At 35.5% G+C, this 22,481-nt stretch overlaps 1 protein-coding gene across 6 annotated transcripts in view; it reads right to left on the bottom strand.

Annotated features, from left to right (window-relative positions):
* The window catches only part of LOC144243374 (pleckstrin homology domain-containing family A member 5), a 237,017-nt gene that overhangs the window by 36,546 nt on the left and 177,990 nt on the right, over window positions 1-22,481 (bottom strand). The window contains exons 13-15 of one of the 6 annotated variants that reach the window (XM_077778397.1): window positions 22,019-22,138; window positions 21,167-21,220; window positions 4,961-5,041 (exon numbers count right to left, since the gene is read on the bottom strand). The exons of the other annotated variants lie outside the window; for them this stretch is intronic. Coding sequence (XP_077634523.1) covers window positions 4,961-5,041; window positions 21,167-21,220; window positions 22,019-22,138 — 255 coding nt within the window. The remainder of the gene's footprint in view (window positions 1-4,960; window positions 5,042-21,166; window positions 21,221-22,018; window positions 22,139-22,481) is intronic. 6 annotated transcript variants of the gene reach the window in all.

The raw sequence follows: 22,481 nt of genomic DNA, 5'->3' as shown, positions 1-22,481 counted from the left end.
CATCTAAACACATACAAATGCATAAAAACGTGTAAGTTTTAAATATATATGTCCACTTGGTAAAAAACTGCTTGCCAGTTACATCTTTAGAAGGAAACTTAATTTAAAAGCAGGTAACTTTGAATGGATCTAGAAGTGTAGTATTAGGAGGTTAAAAATTTAAGCATTACAAACATACAATAATAAATCTTGGATTGATGTGTTTCATTTCAAGACATTACTTTCACATCCTCATGCAAATGAATCTGTGACTATTTAAGGGTATGCAGTGATTACTAAACAACAAAACTTTCATAGAAATGAGTTATCACATGAAAAATGAATTTAATGAGAAAAGTCAGAATACTTGTGCAGTATTTTCAAATAAAGATAATTGAATATGTCATAAGAAGTATCAATTTTTATTCTAAATTAAAGCACCTAGATTCAAGAAAATAATTTGTACTTTTACCTGAAAAAAAGTAATGCAAAGAAAGTTTTAAAATGATAAAAAAAAAGTAGGACAATGCCAAAATTAAATTCTCCCATTTACAAGAAATTACAGAGATGCAAAGCCTTGTCACTAAATGTCCAAATATACTTTACTTAATATTTAAAGTTAAATGCAAAACAGCTTTACTAAACCATGGAATGTAAAGTTTGAATGTAACTAGTACATAGTGTGACATCTAGATTAAAATATGAAAATTGTATCCTATATCCCAGGGTCAATAGAAGGACTAATATTTTTAAATGGAAATTTAGCAATCTAGAATAAAAATTTAGGGTACTGGTATAGTATTTTTATTTATGGACTCTTACTGCTTCTTCATTTTCACATCAGTTGGCAAAGTAAGAAATGTGTACTGTGTTGTTAAGAGTTCAAGAGTGATATATCCTTTTTTTTCCCAAACATTTTTAAAAAATGTTTATTTATTTTTGAGAGAGAAAGACAGTGTGTGCACAGGGGAGGGACAGAGAGAGGGAGAAACACAGAATCTGAAGCAGGATCCAGGTTCTGAGCTGTCAGCAGAGAGCCTGATGTGGGGTTCGAAATCACAGACAGTGATATCATGACCTGAGCTGAGGTCGAGCACCTACCTGACTGAGCACCCAGGTGCTGCAAGACTGATTATCTTTAGAGCCATATAAATACATTACATAAGTTAGATTTACTTTATCATTATTTTTAGTACCACTGAAAAATTCATTTAAACCTTTTATCAAGTTATTCAATAAAAATACTTATTATTAGACACTAACAAAATTTTAAAATAATCAGTCTTGTACTATACATTGCTTTTATGTATTAGAAAAATAAGAAAATATGATTATTCTTTAAAACATTAACTTTTAAGCATGGCTTATTTTCCATTACTGAGAATAATTACTGAGGCTTTTCTTAAGAAAAGATGGATATAGTTTATTGAAAGTACTTCTACCTGGAATTAAAGGAGTTTGCTAGTTAGTCCTCACTGTGAAAATCTTACTAAAGAAAAAAGTAATTTCATGAATATTCTCATTAAGTTCTCTATAAAATCATGTTTCACTTTTTATCATTTTTCAAATGCGTCTTTAGCATAAGAAAAAAGTGTTATAGATTTGAATATCTTTTTTCTGAAGTACCTGAGCAATACTAGAAAAGCACATGAAAAGAGGTTATAGAGAATTTATAAGGGTTAGCAGTGCTCAAGCTTCAATCTGAGAAGTGTATTATACAGACATATATACCTATAAAGATGTGCTATATTTAGAAAGTGAGAATTTTCATAATAAAATATCTAATGATCTTTTAAAAACCTGGCTTGGCATTAAGTTAATACAAAATTACTTTTGTTAATCAAAATTCAATTTCTATGGTATTCCTTTTAAGTAAGTGACTATATATATTTTATTATTTAAAAAAAATTTTTATAGTGTATTTATTTTTGAGACAGAGACAGAGCGTGAGTTGGAGGAGGGGNTAAAGCTAATGAATATATATAAATTCCAAAAAGGTTTTTTGGAGAAATATTTGATAGAACTTGACATTTTTTAAGGGCTGAAAAATAGTCACAGGACTGTAGGTATTTATTTGCTAATATTAGTCTGTACTTTTCAAAACCATTATTTATCAGGTGCTTAATTTCATGGATGTTAATTTTTATAAAAACTCTAGTACAAAAATTAGTTGTGAAAGGCAGGAGAATGCAGGAGATTCATAAATGCAGACGATTTTTNTACTTAATAAGTAATTTTTCAGGTGTCTCCTTTCTTCTAAGAAAATGTGAACTTAAAGGTTCTCCTAAGAGAAAATCTAAGTGGCTATGATTTAGAATAATCGGTCACAAAACATCATATTGCCAATATATTTTCAGTTGTATTTCAGGAAACTATTAACACAGCATTGTGATGCAATGTCAGGGAAGCACATTGTTAGAGTATACAATAGACACTTCCATAAAGATTTCCTATGGGTAGTAACACAGTAAGGGAAATCTGGAGAAAAATTAAGGTCTAATATCAATTTATGCAAATTAATAAACAATTTAAGAAACGTGTCTGAAAGTCACTTTCTTTTTTTCCCATTTTTTAAGAAAATGCTTATTGTGAGAGAGAGAGAAAGAACAAGCTGGGTAGGAGCAGAGAGAGAGGGACAGAGAATCCCAAGCAGGCTCTGTGCTGACCTGGGGCTTGATTCTACGAACTGTGAGATCATGACCTGGGCTGAAATTAAGAGTTGGATGTTCAACTGACTGAGCCATCCAGGTGTCCCTCTTTCATATTTTTAAATATATATATATTTTTTTTGAAAGACAGACCATGTGCATGCACACACACAGGGTCGGGGGCAGAGAGACAGAGAGAGATAGAGAATCCCAAGCAGGCTCTGTGCTCGGGCTTGATCTCATGAGCTGTGAGATCATGACCTGAGCTGAAATCAAGAGCCAGATGCTGAATTGACTGAGTCACCCAGGTGCCCCTGAAGGTCACTTTCATCCACCAGTGGTGCCCTATAACAATTAAGTATTTCATTAGTGGTTTAAAAAAAAACAAAAAACAAAAAACTCTATAAAGATACCCGCAACTTGATAGGACTGAGTCAACACTGATTCCCTGGTAAGCAGCAGCCTATCTCATGCCTAGGAATGGCTGCGGATGGTAGATATTCAGATCTTTCAGTTTTATACAAATTTAGTCTTTTCTTTCAAGTATTAATATATTTATACAAGTGTATTGTTCTGGTCAGTGATGCTAGTATATAAGACCACTCTCACATACCTCTACACTTTTGAAAAACTCCCAATTAGAACGTTCAGTGCAACTGAGTAATTTCAATCAGCAATGATTTCTGCATCATCAACCCTGATTACTGATCAATATAAAAAAGAAAACCCCCAACCAAATCAAGCTAAAAACATGCAAAACATGAAAATATAACTTAATATCTTTGATTCTTACCAATATAAATATGATAAAGTGATAGCGTCAGACACTGAAAAAGGTATTAATTCCAGAACAAAGGGTAAGGTTCTGAGCAGTGGCATTTTGAAATGAAGTGTCAAGGTTCTTTAATCTGGTTACTTTAAAAAAAATCAAATATTTTTTCTTTTTTTTAACTTTTATTTTTCATTAAAAATTTTAAGTTTATTTATTCATTTCAAGAGAGAGAGTGAGTGAGTCGAGGAGGGGCAGAGAGAGAGAGAGAGAGAGAGAGAGAGAGAGAGAGAGAGAGTCCTAAGCAGGCTTTGTACTGTCAGCGCACAGCCTGATGCAGGGCTCGAACTAATGAAACCTCAAATCATGACCTGAGCGGAAACCAAGAGTCAGACACTTAACCTACTGAGCCACCCAGGTGCCCCAGAAAGATTTTATTTTCTTTTGAGAAGTAAAGCTGCTTAACTTTAAATATTTAATACTTTGTTTCTTTATTGACAGAATTAATAAAAACTGTGTAACATTAAATGTTTTGAAAACTGCTCAGAAACAGGAGTCACCCACCTACCAACTTTCAGTCTCCCAGCTACCAGGCCCATGGATGCTGATCCCTTGGTGACTGAAGCAAACCAGAAGCCTTTAAGGCCAGTGAGCTCAAGGTGCTTCTTTTCACTAGGTGCTTTTTACATATTTTAATCAAAATACATTCATTTTTCATGTTTGTTAATTTTCTTCTTCTGTATGAATTTTAAAGTATTATAACAGGTCAGAGGCCACAGTAATTTGAAGGTGTTGAAGTGGAAGAAGCTGATGTTGCAAAACACAGAGCTAAGAACATTTAGACCATGAGACACAAAAAAATTGGATAGGAATGTATAAAATGACTTCTTTTGCAGATCTGCAGATTACCAAGGTCCTAAATTAAAGCCAGCCAGCTCCACGGCACATATTTTGAGTTAGGGAAAAGAATGAGGTAAGATGAGGCATATGATGGCATAAGAATGGCAAGAATACAGGGAGAAGATATCCATCCCCAGTACGTTAGGAAGTGGCTATCTTTAGGTCTTACTACACCACACTACAGAGACTAGATTTAAATAACTCTCATACAAATACAATCTATTCCTGAAACAGTGGGGAGTGGGGTCAGGGTGGATTGGGGGGGCCCCTAAAGGAAAAAAAAAATACAAACTTTTTAAAGTTTTCCCTAGGAATCAGTTATAATGCTTTTAGAGTAAATCGAAATTAATGGCAGTCTAGTAACAAATTTGCAAATGTACTGCAGACCTCCAAGTATGTATCAATCAAATACTCTGCACAACAACTTCAGGAATATGGCACACTTAATATCCAACAGCAAAATGTTCAGCAAAGCCATGCTAAGAATACTGCAGCGTCTTAAAAAGCATGGATGAATTGCATATTTCCAAAGAGACATAAACAAAAAAAAAAAAATGAAGTAAGAAAACACTAATGTTATGAGTAACTCTGAGGATAAACCAAAACTGTCACTGAGGGATTTTGCAGATGATAAAGCAGTATCATTCACTGTCCAAGACCTTACTTGCTGGTACAGTTGGGGTCTTAGCGCCGAGTTCTCAATCATTGTGTGAACCATGGTGATAATAGGTTCATTTTCTTTCATCTATTTCAAATCAGGAGGAGCATACAGCAAACATCAGTTTACAGCACAGCTAGATTTGAAAGACGACACTGTAAATATAGCCTCTACTTTAATATCTTCCTAATAGTGCAGTCGTTTACATTTTATCCCAAGGTTGCACAGATTTAACTTACATAAACCATTTCAAGCAAGTTATTAATGCTGTTAAGATACTTCCAAATCTATAAAAAAGCTTAGTAATTGCAATATTGCTACAAGGAGGTTTTACTTTATGAATACAATCATACAGTCAATGCATATTCTTACATATACTAGAAGAGGTGATAAAGCAGCATGTCTTATTCAAAGAATAAACTAAAGGGTGACAACCTACTTAAAGGGAGAAATGGCATGATTTGATAGATTATTTAGTAAAAAAGCTTAAAACCATATTCAGCTCTTTGTAATATTAATTGGAAAAATATTAGTTCTCTACAAATATTAAAGTCTTATAATAATCAGCATATCTTATCATTTAGATAATCACATATTACATTAATGTTAATTTCAAAAGACATCTGTAATACACTGTTTTGGATTTTCTCACAGTACAACATCACATGTAGAATTATTTCAAGGACATGCAACCTGAAATCTATTTAGCAAAGATTCAATGTATCTCCTTAGCTCCTAAAAAGGCTGAAACCGTATTTCACATTTCCAGCTGTGTGGTACTTAATTACTGCCTGCAGAAAAATATTTGTTTTAGTATGCTCTGGACTCAATAGCTAAAGCACTCAAAAGAGAATCGTCATGACAGAGAGATGAAGTTTGTACGTTTGCAAACAGCCAAGTCTGTTTATAATTGTAATTTGTAATGTACGGTTTACATAGTTTTCATCCTGCATATTATAGAAAATAAGCATTTTTATCATGGTTCACAAATGCTACTTTACTGGCTTAAATCTACATAAAGGTTTACTAATCTTAAGATTAATACATAGTGTAAGTAAAAATATAAAGCCTGAAAACTGTGTATCTAGACAATTTTATTTTCAGCCTAGTTACCAATGTTTCACGTCAATAAAATCTGTTTTGCCAAATAAGAAACTAGTGACTGGTTTAACTTTTTTTTCTAAAGATTTATTCAAGCTAAATAATTCAAGCTAAATAGATTTTAAAAAATTTAGATTTTTAAAAATCTAAACATCTGTATTATCAGTTAGACTCAAGCTTCTTTTTCTTCCCTGCAATGCTATCCCAGAGGGATGTGTTGATATGCAGTTCAGAACAAATCTTTTACATTGTTGGATAGTAACTTATAAACAAGTACATTTTTTTTCTTCAGGAGAAAAAATGTATATATATTTTTTCTTCAGGAGAAAAATATTTTTATTATAGAAATTTAAGACCTTTATGTGTTTTCAAGTGCCGTCTATATTTTACAGGAATGTTAATTATTTTATCTTAATCAAATGTTGATCTTGGAATAAATTGTTATTGCTTTTTGTTTTGGCTTACATTTGATTGTATGGATACATATTCATATAACACAAGTAAGTTTAAGTCTCTATTTCTAATTTTAATGTTCAAAGCAATCTCATCATTACTATTTTTCAACAGCATGCCTGGAAATTAGTCAAAAGAATACTAGATTCAGATTTTTTTGTGTGTGTGTGTGGTGGGTGGAGGTCAGGACCATGAATGGTTTAAGAAATAATGGAGATCAGATAGTACCCAAATGTAAAAGATACTCAAGGTCAAACTCAAATTGCCCACTGAGTCTTAGAAACCTGGCACGATAAATGGGCCTCTGTGTCCAATGAGTAGGTCAACAGGGCTCACATGTTGAGCTTCAATATAGTACAGATGACTGATAATGTTCATATTTTAAGCCTGGCAAATTTACTTGAAGGGACAAAATGGTTTCTGTAGAAGGATAATCAAGTCTGATTTATTGAGTGCATTACTTTGAGAGGGTAAATATGTATGTATATACAGGGAGGCCATATCTGTGATTTAAAAATGTCTGTTTAACTTATATGTCAAAGCTTATTAAATGTTGAGTCACTGAGAAGGGTGCTTTGCAAGAAGAAACTAGCTTAGGAACAAAAAAACTAAAGGTAAGAATAATACTTAAAACATACAAACTGCAGAGATCATTTCTGAAACTATTTTTCATTATGAAAAATGTCAAACATACATATCAAATCCTAGAATATTAAAATTAGAAGTCATTTCTAGAAACTGACAATTTAAAAAAAAATTTTTTTTTAAATATTTTTTATTTATTTCTAGGAGAGAGAGAGACAGTGTGAGCAGGGGAGGGTCAGAGAGAGAGGGAGACACAGACTCTGAAACAGGCTCCAGGCTCTGAGCTGGCAGTCAGCACAGAGCCCGACGCGGGGCTCGAACCCACGAACCGCGAGACCATGACCTAAGCGAAAGTCGGATGCTCAACCGACTAAGCCACCCAGGCGCCCCTAGAAACTGACAATTTAGTACAACATAGGTATAAAAATGTTAGCAGCAATTATTTTGTTTGTTAATTTCAGAGAGAGAGAGCAGGAGCAAGGGAGCGGGGAGAGGAGAAGAGCGAGAGAGAGAGAATCTCAAAGCAGGCTGTATGCTCAGCACGGCGCCTGGTGCGGAGCCTGATCCCATAACCCTGGGATCATGACCTGAGCCGAAATCAAGAGTTGGACACTCAACTGCATGAGTTACCCAGGAGCCCCAGCTGCAATGATTTTGAATTGTGGGGCTGTGGATGATTATCCTTTTCTTTCTTCGTACTTTCTTTTAATGTTTATTTATTTTATTTAAGAGGGGTTGGAGGGGCAGAGAGAGAATCCCAAGCAGGCTCCCCACTGTCAGCGCAGAGCCTGACATGAGGCTTGATCCCACGAACTGTGAGATCATGACCTGAGCCGAAACCAAGAGTCGGACACTCAACTGACTGAGCTCTTCAGGCACCCTTTTCCTTTCTCTATACTTCTCTGCATTTCCCAAGTTTCCTTCAGAGTAGATACTGCTTTTCTTTCTTTCTTTTTTAATTTTTTTTTAACATTTATTTATTTTTGAGAGAGAGAAAGACAAAGTGCGAGCCAAGGAGAGACAGAGTGAGAGGGAGACATAGAATCTGAAGCAGAGTTCGAACTCATGAACTGTGAGATCATGACCTGAGATGAAGTCGGATGCTTAGATGACTGAGCCACACAGGCAACCCTGATATTGTTTTTCTGATTAAAAAGGATATTAAAGAGTCAAGGATAAATATATATAAAGGTGAAATAAACAAAATTAATGGGACAACCATATCCTCTGGCAAATACCCTTTGGTAATACAAGGAAACTAAGAAAAATTTTAGCACCATGTGTTCATATCATGTTCAAGGCTGAGAGTTAAGGTGGAAGAAACTGATTGGAGTCATCGAGTGTAGTGAGGTCCTGATCTAGAAAAGTATTCTTATAAATGTTTAGTCTCTTTTAGCAATCTGTATCCACAGCAGAAATTAGGAAAAATGTTAACTAATTAAAAAAAGTAAGCTACTCAATATATTTGTAAATACATGTAACTAACTACCTTGTAATACCTCCCCCCTCTTTTTATTACTACTTCAGAAATCAAAATTCAGGTTTAGGCCAGGGGTTTTTAACCCACACTCAAACCACTTGCAGAACTTGAAAAGAATATAGACACTTTGATTCCCAGATAATTTTAATGGGCAACTTCAGAAACTTTGATAGAGACAATATCATTAAAACATAATGGTTACAGATTGGTCTAAAGATTACGTTGGCAGAACTACCTATGTTGCTCTCAAAGAATTAAAGTAAAATATAACTTGGTAACATAGAATGTCCTTCAGCTCACATACTCCTTGGGATCCCATTTTACTAACAGTAATCCCATAATTACCCAAGAGATGGGATAAGACTATTTATGGAAAGGCAGAAGCAGCAGGATCATTTCAGAATTCCCTAGGGCACCACACCTACCTAATCAAGAGCTGTTTGGATGGCTGAGTTAAAAATGATCCTCAAAGGTGAGTGGTCCTACATGTGGTGGCTCTACCCCTGCATGTGATGTGGTGTGTGACAGATGAAGACAATTGAACTGAAATAATCAGGATCCAATATGGTGAGAGTTTGGTCCCTATGAAACAATTTCAGTGATCTGACTGAACTTTCACTGTTTCCAGATTTATTGAATTGGAAATATTCGATCTGCTTTATCTCCAAATATATCCTAAAAATAGGCTAGTGGTTCCTTTCACTAAAACACCTCTGAAATACTCTATATTTTAATACTTAGAAGACTGGTTTCCGTGACTTACACTGAAATAGCACATTCTATCTGGCTTTGGCCATGTAAATTTTATAACAGCTTTTCAATTAAAGTAGTAAATTATGACCTAAAAAAGTACCTAATATTCCACGAGTAAGTTGGAATTTCACGCTCAAGTTCTTAAAAAAAAAAAAAAAATCCACCAGTTCTTTTTTGTTTCAAGTACAAGGATCTTGGACACTATTAGGATAGTGGTGTTAATAGCTGATGTATTTTGTTTTAAAGAAGCAGAGCAAGAGAGAGACCGGTACGTGGAAGATGTTTAATGATTCACTTGAAAATGAGTTAGATAAACACTCTGCTTCTAAGTAGTTTAATTCCTTGAAGTAACAGGTAATGTAAGTTTATGTTTCAGCTAATTGATAAATTATAAAGCTATTAATAAGGAGACACATTATTTTACAATAATAAAAATGAGAATACTTAATCCAGACATTATACTATTTTTATATCTTCAGCAATAAATAAGAAAACAAACGTGGAATTTCTTGGAAATACACTGAGGTATATATTGCCAATGTATTTCTGTTTACAACAATAACACAAGTTTTTACTTGACATTTTAAAGTCCAAATGTTTAGAAAAACTACCTGGAAAGTCTGGTACTTAATTCCAGCCTGTTTCTCAGTTTTGAGGTCTGCTGAGCAAATGGTATCCTTTGATGTTACTCTCAGAAATAACGTAAAAACCCATCACCAAAAAGCTTCTTCAACACCATTCTGTGTATCTGTGTGATACTCACTAGGCTCTTGGGCAGAACGTGCCACCTGACACCTGTGGGCCGGGACTGGATTACAGGTGTGTGGAGACAAGGGCCGCCACAGTCCTCCCCGGGCCTCCCCTGCTGCTGATGGTGCCTCACCCAGTTCCCACCAAGGCGCTGTACAAGCACCATCACTTTCTATGTGTGCCATATATAAAAAAGGTTAGAAAGCACCATGATAGTGTTTTTATTTCAGAAAAAAACTGGACTTTACTTCTTTCTTTGGTGTCTCCTGTGATTATTTATCTCAATAGTTCTCAAACTTGACTGAAAAATAAAATTACCTATGGACATTTAAAAACATATGAAGGGCTGGGTGCTGGCAATTCTGACTGGGGACTAGGGCAAAGAGGGCCCTGAGTATTGTACTTTTTTTCTTTCTAAAGATCCACTGGTAGTTCTGACAGGAGATCAGGCTTGAGAACTATCTTGGCACTAATTCAAGTAATTGAGGACTAATTCAACTGTCCCCAGTAAGGATTTTTTCAAGGTCCTGATGAGATGGTATTAAATATTAATCAAGATATACATGCAAATATCAAAAGATGAAAAATTCCAAACTAATTATCTGAATAAAGTACTGCAACTGCATTAAAATATTATCTTTTCTCTGTATGAGATACAGCATCAACATATACACCTCCCTTAAAAAATCCAACGAGTCCCATGCTTTAACACTGGTGGACTCAGCACAATCATGGAGGACCTGGCGTGTCAGGAGTCCAATTTCCAATTGCATTCTTCCATTTGTTTAGCAACTCCTAACTATCTCTTTCAAAGTCTCTATCTGTATAGAGATTAGACCAGCTACTAATGCAGAAGACTAGGATATTCTAAATCATGAGATGAATGCTCCTGAATAATTCCGGGGGTAAGCAGCAAGAAAGAGAAAGAGAAAGATTAGTTCTTGAATCCTCCTGTAAGTTTTAAGTAGTGGCTTAATTGGTCTTTAAAAAATGTATATCATAAATCATCCAGAATAGTGTTGTCCAATAGGCCTTTCTGTGATGATGAAAATGTTCTATATTAGTATAGTCCAATAATACTGTAGACATGTAGCTCTTCAGCTCTTTAAATGAGGCTAGTATGACAATTTTACTTTTATAAAAAAGTAACTAACTTAAATGTAAACTTAAATAGTCACATATGGCTAGTGGCTATCATATTAGACAGTCAGTTTAGAAATTCTAGACAAGTAAATTTAGTATAATTTTTCCCCCCTGATCTAGGTCTTATTTCCAGAAGGGGAAAACATCTGCTCAAGCTCTGGCTTGTAATTGAGTTTGAGTCTAAATGCTGTGCCAACAGCTTCCTCCTTTTTTGGATGATTCCTATCTACCCACAGAGCTTTTGTCCGGATATCCAATAAGAAGACCCATTTCGGCTGTCATTTTCCATTTAAATGGAAAATGGACTTTTCCCGAGTTCTTAATGACTTCTTAGGAAAAGAATTTTTAAGTTGAGAATCTGTCTTAACAATAGCAAAAACCCCTGATGGCCTAATCACTGAAGAATTCATTTCTCAAGAATGTCCTCCTGCGTCTAGATCAATAAACTCTTAAGAAGTGTGGCAAGACTAAAACGGTAAAGAATTTGACATGCCTAGGGTGAAGCTTTGAGGAATGCAGGCAGTCTTTGTAAACAGGTCATTTAGATAATGACAATGTAAATGCCCTCCACTCTCATTCTAGCAACATCTGAAAGTCCAAGAACCTGAGATTGAAGGGTATGACTACCTATTGAAACTACTCTTTGTTTAACAGGGAGCAGGGAAATTTGAAGTGACTTTTTAAATAGAGGAATGTAAATAAGTCTCTTTAGAACTGATGGGGCAAAGTACTGAGGTCTGTTACTGTGAAAATTTTAAAGCAATCTGAATAAATGTCTATGCTATATATGTTTTCTAAAAGTAAAACTTGCGAAAAATATTACTATTATATTCAGAAGAATCAATGGTTCTTTGAAAGATGCAGCTAGACAATATACTATTTTCTCTTTTTCTTCAAGGGAGAAAGATTAAAAACAAAAGGAATAACGAACGGGGACACTAACATAGGAGTCAAACGTATCTGACATTCCCTTAAAAGAAAGAGCAGATGCATTTCTAAACTGGCTGATGCAGTAAGTACTGGCTTCCGGGTTATTGATAAGGTCCATTTATTGAGAAACATTATAAAAATACCCTGAACCCAGCAGAATGAAAGGAGAGTAATCTCTACACTCACAACCTTACTTAAATTGCTAAATTTTCAGAGCCCTCATTTTGAGATATATATACACCTCTGGAATATTTTGAAGAAAACTTTGAAGAAAGTCTCAGCTAATGTCTTTCCAAATAATTGATTTATATAATTTACTCACATTGAGTTTCAACTCTTTATACCTAAGGTCTTTTAAGTTTTTATTTAACTAAAATCCTTTTGCCTACAGGATAATCTTTACAGATCTGACTTTTACATCAGTGGCTTAAACTATTTCCCTTGTTTAACTATGCTTAATCACTGTTCCTTTGGCTTCAAGGAATATACTATTATCTGATGCTACCATCTTTATTCCCGGCATTCAAAGGCAACCAGAGATATTAAAGAACTCAAAATCAATCTTGCAAAAATGCCTTTATTGTGGATATAATGTTTGATATGGTTATATTTTTCTTTTCTTTGCATGCATTTTAAAACCATTTTAAAGGGACAAACATTCCAAAAATGAAAATGCGATACCTCTGTTAGTAAAAAAGGTATTTGTTTTGGCTGTGGGTAAATCTACTCCAAAATATATTTGAGCTTTAAATCAAAGTTAAAATATCTTCTGGATACAAGGATCTGGATTTTATTAATAGCAATTGTATATTCTGGGTTGCAATTGGTGCTGAGTAGCAGATTTCCTACCATTAATTTAAAGATTTATCAGCTTATGTTTTAACTGCATAATCATACTCTTAGGTCAATCTTAAAAATGTTTTTGGCATTTATGCTCAACTTTATTTCCTTCCTGGGCTTTGAAAATAATTAAAGAATCTACTTTGTAAGCACTAACTTCCTGCCTTACACTGACTGAGGTCGATAAATCTCTGCTGAAGGAATGTTCCGAAAAAAGGAATAAAAATAAGAAGCAAAAGCTATAGTCACTGGGCTACAAAAATATTTGCTTTTATAAATACAGAAGCAAACTGTATGTAAATAGTACACATTTTAGGAGGGGTGGGGAAATTGTTTTCATTTTCCTATTTAGGAAAATAAAAGAACAACTCCACTAATTTTCAAGGAAGTCAAATAGATTAAAAAAAAAAAAGGAAAGAAAAGAAAATTCATTAATACAATGTATTCATCCTAGCTTTGTGATTTTGGACAAGTCATCAAAGCTGGCTTATGGGGACAAAGGTAAATGGCCCACATGCTACAGAGGCTTACATAGAAGAAGTCAAGTGGGATAGCGTATGTGCCAGTGCTCTGGAAGCTGTGGAGTGTTACTTAGGCTGTTAGGATGGACAGGTACTGGACAGGCACACAGTGTAGAGAATGGGACTGCTTTTAAAGTATTTGAGAAACAGTAAGTTGCTGGCAGAAAAAGAAAGGGATGATAGGGTAGGAAGGATTTCACAGTTTGAGGAGGTGGTGAAGATAGGGCTTGAATGATAAACCAAAAGGAGACCCTCATTTTGTGGCAAAAATTTTGTGAAATTTCTGGAATGAGCCAAAGACATAATCTGATAGGTGTATTTATTACTGGCAAGATTTTGTGATTAAATGGTAACCAGGAGCTTAATATATACAGGGTCTTAATGATGGCCTCTATAATCCTGACTAAATACCATGAAGATATTATGTATTCAGTTAAGTAATCTACAGAAGTTCGTGATTTTCCTGTTTTCAGTAAAACTGTTCTTAAAATACTTTAAATTCGAGTTTCAAAGTATTTTAAACTTTAATATGTGGTGGTGTTGGACAGATGAAATATGAGGAGAATGTAATATAACTCCAGGAAGCTGTCTGACTTAATTTTTCCCTTTTTGTAGATCTGTGTAATTTCCACCCTTGGAGTGGTGGATTCACTCCTTGGATCCTTCTAGGCAGGCTGCCACTTGTTTTTCTTTTCATCCACCAGGCAATCAGACTGCCATAGGCTGGTGTCATGCTCTCCTAGCCACAGCTGGAGGAGGAGACTGGCTCTCACTTTTTCTTTTCCCTTGAGGGTTCAAACCAGTTCCGGGTCTAAGCAAACAGCTAAAGTAAAGGTTCTGATACTTCTCAAAGTCCAATGATCTCTTTACCAAGGATGATGTGCTCAATAAATATTACATCATTGACGTTAAAGGTGAGCAGTATTTTGAATTAACTTTGCTTTTAGCTTTTTGATCAGAGAACTGAGGGATAAAATGACAATCCCAAATTTGGACATGTTGGGCATGTAATGAACTAAAGGCAGAATGTCCAAGTGCAGATTTTCATAAGCAACTACAAACACATAACTGGAACCGTAGAGAGGCAACCCTCGGTCAGAGGAGGATGGAAGCCGGTACAAATGCTTCCTTCTGCTGGTCAGCTGGGCAATTCTGCAGGTTTCTTTCATCAACAAGTAGCATTTCGAGGGGGCCCCGCTTGCCTATGGCAGTGATAATATACTCCCTCCTTCCTTGCTCAGCTCTTTACCTTGGTATCACTGCCCAAAGTTAACTTCCTGAGAACAAGCCCACATCAAGGGCACATCACAATATCTGTTTCCTGAGAGAAACCCCAGGGCTAGAGATGAAGAACAACTAAGAGACAACTAGTAAAATGATGTGTGGATGAATGCTCAGTTGAGAGAACACTAAAAATCAGAGAACTTCCCCTATAAAGGTTGAGATGAGTGAAAACAGCAAAAAGGGATAGATTAATTACTAGTAAGAAATTGGAAAATCATGATAAAAATGTGTAGGCGGTGAATAGGCCAAGAGATCAGAGTTATCACATATAAAATAAGTCCTTCCAAATTTTTAATGATAATCTACCCACTCTCTATTTATTTTAGCCTTCTTACAGTTCTGCCATTATGATGTCAAATACTGCCTCAGAACTTCTGGGTATCATCCCCCTCTCCCCACTATTTCTGTGATTAAATATGCAGAGGAAGGGAGAGAGAGAAAAAGAAGAATGCGGTGTGATGGAGAGAAAGGATCACTCTTAATAATAGCAAGGCATTAAAAAAACACAGATATTCTAAACCATGTAACTAGTTACTAAATATTAAAGTAACATACTTTCAATTTCCTAGTTTCCTTAGTTTGCTTTTGCCAGATGCCTATTCTACATCCCCTAGAAACATTATCTCAATCATCCCTAAAAATAGAAGCTCCAGGACCCCTTAAAATATTAGAGAAAACGGGATCTTTGCTTAATAGCTCCACAGACCAGAAGTTGCTGAATTGACAAGAACAATGAAAGCCATCAAGAATCTCTTCAATCATCTTGTTAGCATTTCTTCCCTTCTAGGGAAGCTGTCTTTCATGAACACACAAAGAACAGAATGCAAAAAAAGTACTCTTGGATTTTTACCTTGAATGGTTTTGGTACCAATTACATACATTCAGTTAATTGTTTCTTTTTACATTTCCCTTGGCATAAGCATGTTTAAAAGTGGTCAGAGTCTGTGTCTGTATAGTTTTGTTCACTATTGTTTGTTGAAAGGATATATAAAGCATACTGATAAGGAACGTCCACAGCAGCCAATGGGAATATCGGACTTCTTCCAAACATCATTAGTTTTAGTGCACAGTCCATAAAATATTCATATTTATAAAAAGAATTATATCATGATATCTCAGAGCTACAAAATCTTTGCAAAAATTAGAAGATTTAGCTTACTCTTCAAGATGTTTTAAAAGTTAGCATTCAAACAAAATGATTTTGTCTTCCCCACTAGCATTTGATAATAGTTAAAAAAAAATGTACGATAAGACATAGGATGTGGCTATTGACTGTTGCAACTCAAACATTTTTTAACAAATGTTTACTTATTAAAATTTTAAAAAAATGTTTATTCATTTTTGAGAGACAGAGCATGAGCAGGAGAGGGGCAGACAGAGAGAGGGAGACAGAATCGAAAGCAGGCTCCAGGCTCTGAGCTATCAGTCAGCACAGCGCCCTATGTGGGGCTCGAACCCGTGAACCGCGAGATCATGACCTGAACTGAATTTGCATGCTTAACCCACTGAGCCACCCAGGTGACCCCAAAAAATGCTTACTTATTTTTGAGAGAGACAGAAAGAGTGCGCTCAAGCACACGTGAGCGGTGGGGAAGAACAGAGAGAGAGAATCTCAAGGAGGCTCTGTGCTGTCAACACGGAGCCTGATGTAGGGCTGGATGTAATAAACTGTGAAATCATAACCTGAGCTGAATTCAAGAGTTGGATGCTTAACCAACTGAGCCACCCAGGCGTCCCTTAAACATTTTCATACAACCAAGAACACCATAGGTATGCTTGGGCTGTATTTTTCTTTTATTATACTATGGCAAACTGGTTTGTCAGGAGAGATTTCCAGTTTTTCCAAAAGAATTTGAGTATAATAAGATCCTTTAGCTATCTGATGTTAAAGTACATACTATTTGATGTTATATTCAGAAACAATTTAAGTATGTTCTAGCAGTAGGGAGACAGCTCTAACTGGGTAAATCAACTTCATTAATTACTGGAACAGAGGCATATTCTTTTCACAAAGAACTTTTGCGTACATGGGGAAGAGGCAGTCTGCAACCTAAGCGTGGCTGAGATATGTCTCCTCTTTTCCCGTTCTCAAGCAAATGTTTCTGATGCAATTAACTATGATGACTCTTGGAGAGGGTTAAAGGCAGAATGTCATAATCTTTTTTTTTTTTTAATATTTTTATTTATTTCTAGGAGAGAGAGAGAGAGAGAGACAGAGAGAGAGAGACAGTGTGAGCAGGGGAGGGTCAGAGAGAGGGGGAGACACAGACTCTGAAATAGGCTCCAGGCTCTGAGCTGGCAGTCAGCACAGAGCCCGACGCGGGGCTCGAAACCGTGAACCGTGAGATCATGACCTAAGCGAAAGTCGGACGCTTAACCGACTAAGCCACCCAGGCGCCCCCAGAATGTCATAATCTTAAGGGTATTCAATGGTACAATTTTTATATTTAAAAGATGAAAAAATAAAATAACTGCTGCAGTACCTGTGCAAGTAGAGCTTAGATGTTTAAAAGTCAAACTCCATTTACTATAGCAAGTTTTTTTTTTTTTTTTTTTTTTAAACTGTAGCTAGTATTCTTAAAGAAGGAGGTTAGCTACTGGAGTGCTAGAATAAAATCAGGGAGTGATGAGCAGTGGTTGTGGAAAGGGTAGGTATATGCTTCATTTACCCACAAGAGGGCAGCACACTGACAAAGGCTTGTGAAACATGGCTCCAAGTTTCTTGAACCTTCTATCCATGTCCTCTTACTTATTTCCTAGTCCCAGTGCCTAGCATCTCATTTTCTGTTATCATTGCCTACATGGAAAGCTGGCAGAGGGTTTTAGGAAGAAAGGAAAGGGAGCATCATCTAAATTTTCTTGTAATTGCTTTTTACTCACTAATAGGTAAAGTTACAAAAAGCAGGTAAGGAAGAAACAAATGGAGGGAGGAGCTAAAACAGAGGAGGGGCATATGGATAAAGGGATGGAAACGCTCTCATTTCCCCATTCCTATTAATCTTCCCTTCATGACTGACCAAAAAAAGTTAGGTATTCATTAATTTTCTAAATAGAACCTGGACGAGGTAAGGAAGTACATCCAGTTAGGATTAAGAACATTCACAGGTTATCTTAAAATTCACAAATTTAGGTGAATTTTAAGTGGAAATTAAAATTAAAGTGAGAAATCTAGGTGAGTCTTAATAAACATGGCCTGTGAACAGTCTACTAATTGGGCTGTAAAAGCACAAGCAAATGATAATAGTGTACTTCAAAATGAAACAAAAAGCAGAAGAAAACTCTACCATATAATTAGAATGGCTTTTGCTATTTTTAAAAACACTTCAGGGCAGAACTCATCCTCAAAATGTGGCTGCTTCGAAGCCAAATTATACTGCTCAAGCTATGGGGACCAGAAGTCGAATTTTTGGACTGACTGTATAATATGTAGGTCTTCAGAATTTCAGGATAAAAACTTCATTTTTATTTTTCATTTGTCATAACCATTCTGATATCAGAAATCAATTTACCTCTGAAACTCAGAGACCACACCTGGTTCTCTTTTCATGGACAGTGATAGCAATTAAGAGAATTTCAATCAGTAAAGAACTTTCTTTTGACTAATGCAGGAGACAGGCTGCATTTTGTTGCTGGCCTTAAGTTACTCTAACGACGTATTTGAGCTAGGAGAATACATGTTGAAAGTGAGTATTAATTAGGATGTTCATTTGATAGGATACACAGTATAAAATGTGACCAGAGCCTTTTCTTTTGACTTTCAGATTTTAAAATCTAGCTTCCAATTTGTAGTTTTAAAAAACTGGTCAATCAATTTATATATCAGGCAACTAATAATGCCTATAAAAACAGACTTGGTAATCTAAAATAAGTTACTGGCAGTATCAAGCTTAAAAGCTGGAAATGTGTGTGTGTGTTTTTTTTTTTTTAAAGCTAGAAGTGTTTGAGCTTAACACAAAAACATTCATTAAAACTGAAAATGATCAAGATTTCTTTTTCTGTAACTTAGTAACTTTACTGCTGATATAAACTATAGAATAGTGCAAAAGTAAATTTTTCATTTACATTAAATATAATTATTTGGAAACATAAGAAATTTTGATTTATTTAAAAAGGGATTTTTCTTTAGGAAACCTTAAGGATCTATACATTTAGGCATATCTGAATTTCTGGGCAAAGCCTCCATCTTGTTTCTTTGCTTCTATATATTGTTTATTTATTGTCTAAAAATGGCCCTGTTTTCTTCCATCAAAAATTGTTTTATTTTGATCATGCGAATGAGCATTCAAACAATTACGGTAATTCTTTACATTACCAAGATTTTAAAATTGGACTAATATAATTTTATTTCAAGATCTAATGTAAGAAAAAGGCAATTACTAGAAAACCTCTGCTGACATGTAGAGGGAACAGAGAGCATCAATTAAAAGCTGAGATTTTTGGAGGCTACCTAAAAGACACCACCAGCCTGGTCCTTTCCAATAGCAAAGGCTCAGTGGCGTGCGCTTCAAGAGTACCAAGGGGAACAGAAACTTCAATCGGATCTGGGTCACTGCGGTAAAGGGAAGAAACAGAGCTCAACCTGGGAAAGGGAGCTGAGGAGAAGCATCAACTTTGAAACATTGTGGTGTTTTCAGTATATTTACCTGTCTTTTCCTAGGATTTCTTTCTTTAAGTTTGCCTATTTATTTTGAGAGAGGGAGAGCATGCATGTGTGAGCAGGGGAGGGGCAGAGAGGCGGTCAGAGAATTCCAAGCAGGCTCCGTGCCCACAGTGCTGAAGCTCAGTGGGGAACCGCGAGATCATGACCTGAGGTGAAGTCAAAAGCTGGATTTTTAACTAACTGAGGTACCCAGGCACCCCCCTGCTAGGGTTTTCCCCCCCAATTTTATTTATTTATTTAAGTAACCTCTATCCTCAAAGTGGGGCTTGAACTCTCAACCCAAGAGTTGCATGTTCTGCCCACTGAGCCAGCCAGCAAGCCCCGGGATTTTTCTAAAACTCTAAGTCTCTGTAATTCTAGTTTTGATTTACTGAGGTAAGTAATAAATCACAGTGAACCGCTAGGTTTATTTCCAGAGTTACTATATGACTTTAGATTCACATTTATATCATTGTCTTTTAAACCTAATTTTTATAATATCCCATTATTTTGCAGAACTATTGCTAGCTTTATGGACAAAAGAGCTTTTATGAAAGTTATTTACCAGTGCATCTTAGAAACTTTGTTGGCAGTGTGGCATTTTGAGGTAAGACTTCGGGTCTTTATTAGATTACTTTCCAAGTGTAAATGTACACCGTGGTTAAATTTCAATAGCATCAGTCTCTGGAGTGAAGACTGGAATTTGAACTTATGAAATGCTGATTTCTAAAGCATTCCAACTGGCAAAATTATAATGAAAACATGTTGTGGGAAAATATATATATTAAAAAAAGTAAATTTCTTTTAAAAATTAAAAAAAAAGTGATTGAACAGCTTTCAAAGGGTTATCCTAATGCAAAATCCCTCTTTAAAAAGAACTAATTTTAAAGCTGTACCTCATTATTTTGTTTTAAGCAGGCGAATATAAATATGTAAGCATTTGTCTTACGACATTATCCACAGTAACGTCTTTCATTTGGTAAAATGCTCAAGTCTGAATTATTTTGAAACAGCTAAACAAGTTATAGCTTAATTTATATAGAAAAAAAAATGCATTCACTGGAAGAAATCCAATGTTCAAGAACATATCAAAAGTTTGCATCAAATTAAAATTAAATATTAATAGAGAATTTCATAAAAACTAAAATATGGAAATATCAGTCCCTGTTCATGAACTGCCATTCACCGTAACCTTCCACACTCACTGCTACCGCTGAGGAAATGGCAGCAACTATAGGCCATTGTAAAAATGATTCTACAGAGCTTAGCAAAGACCAACACCAGGAGGAGGTGGCTGAACAAGGACTGGAGCTATAGCATTAAAAACGATCACCATACTTTACACCCATAGTGAAACTACCTCCTGAGAGCACACCACACCGCCCCCTCTTGGTCTTCCAACAAGGTATTCACAGCTAGGTACCTAGTTCTTTAATTAGGTCAACCCCAAGCAGAGATAAACCTTACTGAGTGGGAGTTTTCTTGGGATAAGAAAAGGCAAGTCTGGAGGATTCAGGCTCCTAATTTTCCAGCGACCCAGCATTTGCATTGCTCCTAACAGTCATGACTGTCCTTTCTACTGGTTTATTTTGGCATTACTGAATTCACCCTGTTAGGAATTCCTTATTCTGTCACTTATAAAAGTCATGCTATTAGCTCTAAATAACTTGGAAAACTGTGCTATATTTCAAAAGTTTTATTAGGTACTGTAATAAAAATTCTACAAATCCCACCTGATGATCCAAATATATGGTGTTCCTTTGAAGATGATGTGAAAGAATTTCATTCTAGTAGGCACCAATCAAGAAACAAAGGGATAGAGAAAGAGGGTGTAGAATTCATGAAAAGGTCAATTTTGAAATAAGAAAAACAGGTAGTTTATCATAACCTACTATATCACAGTACACAACTTTCATATACATGCTTCCCTACAAACTGTACAGATGACATATTAAATTATTAAAAATTACACTTAGTTTTGTAAGAAATTAAGTAGACATGCACAGAAGCCAAAATATTAAGCAGAAAAATCCTTCAAACAGCTTTAGCAGATTCAATATTAGAAGTTTTACAGGTTAATACTTTTCTGTGACATAGTACTACTACTTCTTTGGATGTTTGTCATATAACCAGAGGCTATTAAACCCTTTGAGAAATGTTTGCATGGGTTCATTCTTTTAGTCAAGAACAAAAGAAATATCTTAATCTCTGACATTTATAAGGCAGTATTATTCGTTATAACCAATTTTCAACTTAGTACTTTCTAGGACTTTTCAATGATCTGTTTTATCAGCCGTGGAAGCTACAGTATATGGTAAATGAAGTCTGTATGCGTTTCCTTCCTCACGACCAAAAGTTGGTGAGTGAGCGGGTTGGAAAGCCAAGAAGAAATTCATCCTATCCATATTTCCCTTTAGTAACGTAAAAATAAGTGAATTCTCAAAGGGTCAATAGGAGATTATAATGTCGCAGCAATGACTGTATGGGCTCATGCTCGACACTAACGACACCGATCAAACTGATTAACGAATGGCTCCAGGTGAGTGGTAATGGCAGACGACACATAAAAAGTCTTCATAGCTGACCTTTGGGCTGTGGGCCTCAAGTTTCAGCTGCATGAGCTGTGCTAACGTGTGCTCCCGGACACTACTCAGTTCGGCCTGCTGCCGTCTCAGCTTTATTAGCAGCAGCGTAAGCTCCTCTGGCTGAAGGAGTACAATTTAAGAATCCAAACAGTGGAAAACAGATTAATTGTTGTCTTAAGTGACAGATATTAAACCAAGATTTCTTGGCAAGTTTCCTCTTATGGTTGACATCAAACATAGTGCCTAGGCACTATGATGATAGGTCCTACATAAATGCATAGATATCTAGAGAAATAGAAGGAACAGTGTTACTTTAAAAGATACAGCAAAACAACAGTATATTAAGGCATTTTCTCAGAATTCATGAGAGAATACTTAAATGTTAAATATAAAAAAGTACAATGCCAAAAAAACCACTGTAAGGTTTGTACATAAGAGCTATTAAAAAATAATCATTAAAAGA

This window comes from Crocuta crocuta, unplaced genomic scaffold, assembly GCF_008692635.1.
Source record: "Crocuta crocuta isolate KB4526 unplaced genomic scaffold, BGI_CrCroc_1.0 scaffold1173, whole genome shotgun sequence".
In the NCBI taxonomy this organism is placed as follows: Eukaryota; Metazoa; Chordata; class Mammalia; order Carnivora; family Hyaenidae; genus Crocuta; species Crocuta crocuta.
The sequence above is the reverse complement of the archived record's forward strand: the minus strand, read 5'-3'. Positions and strand labels throughout refer to the sequence as shown.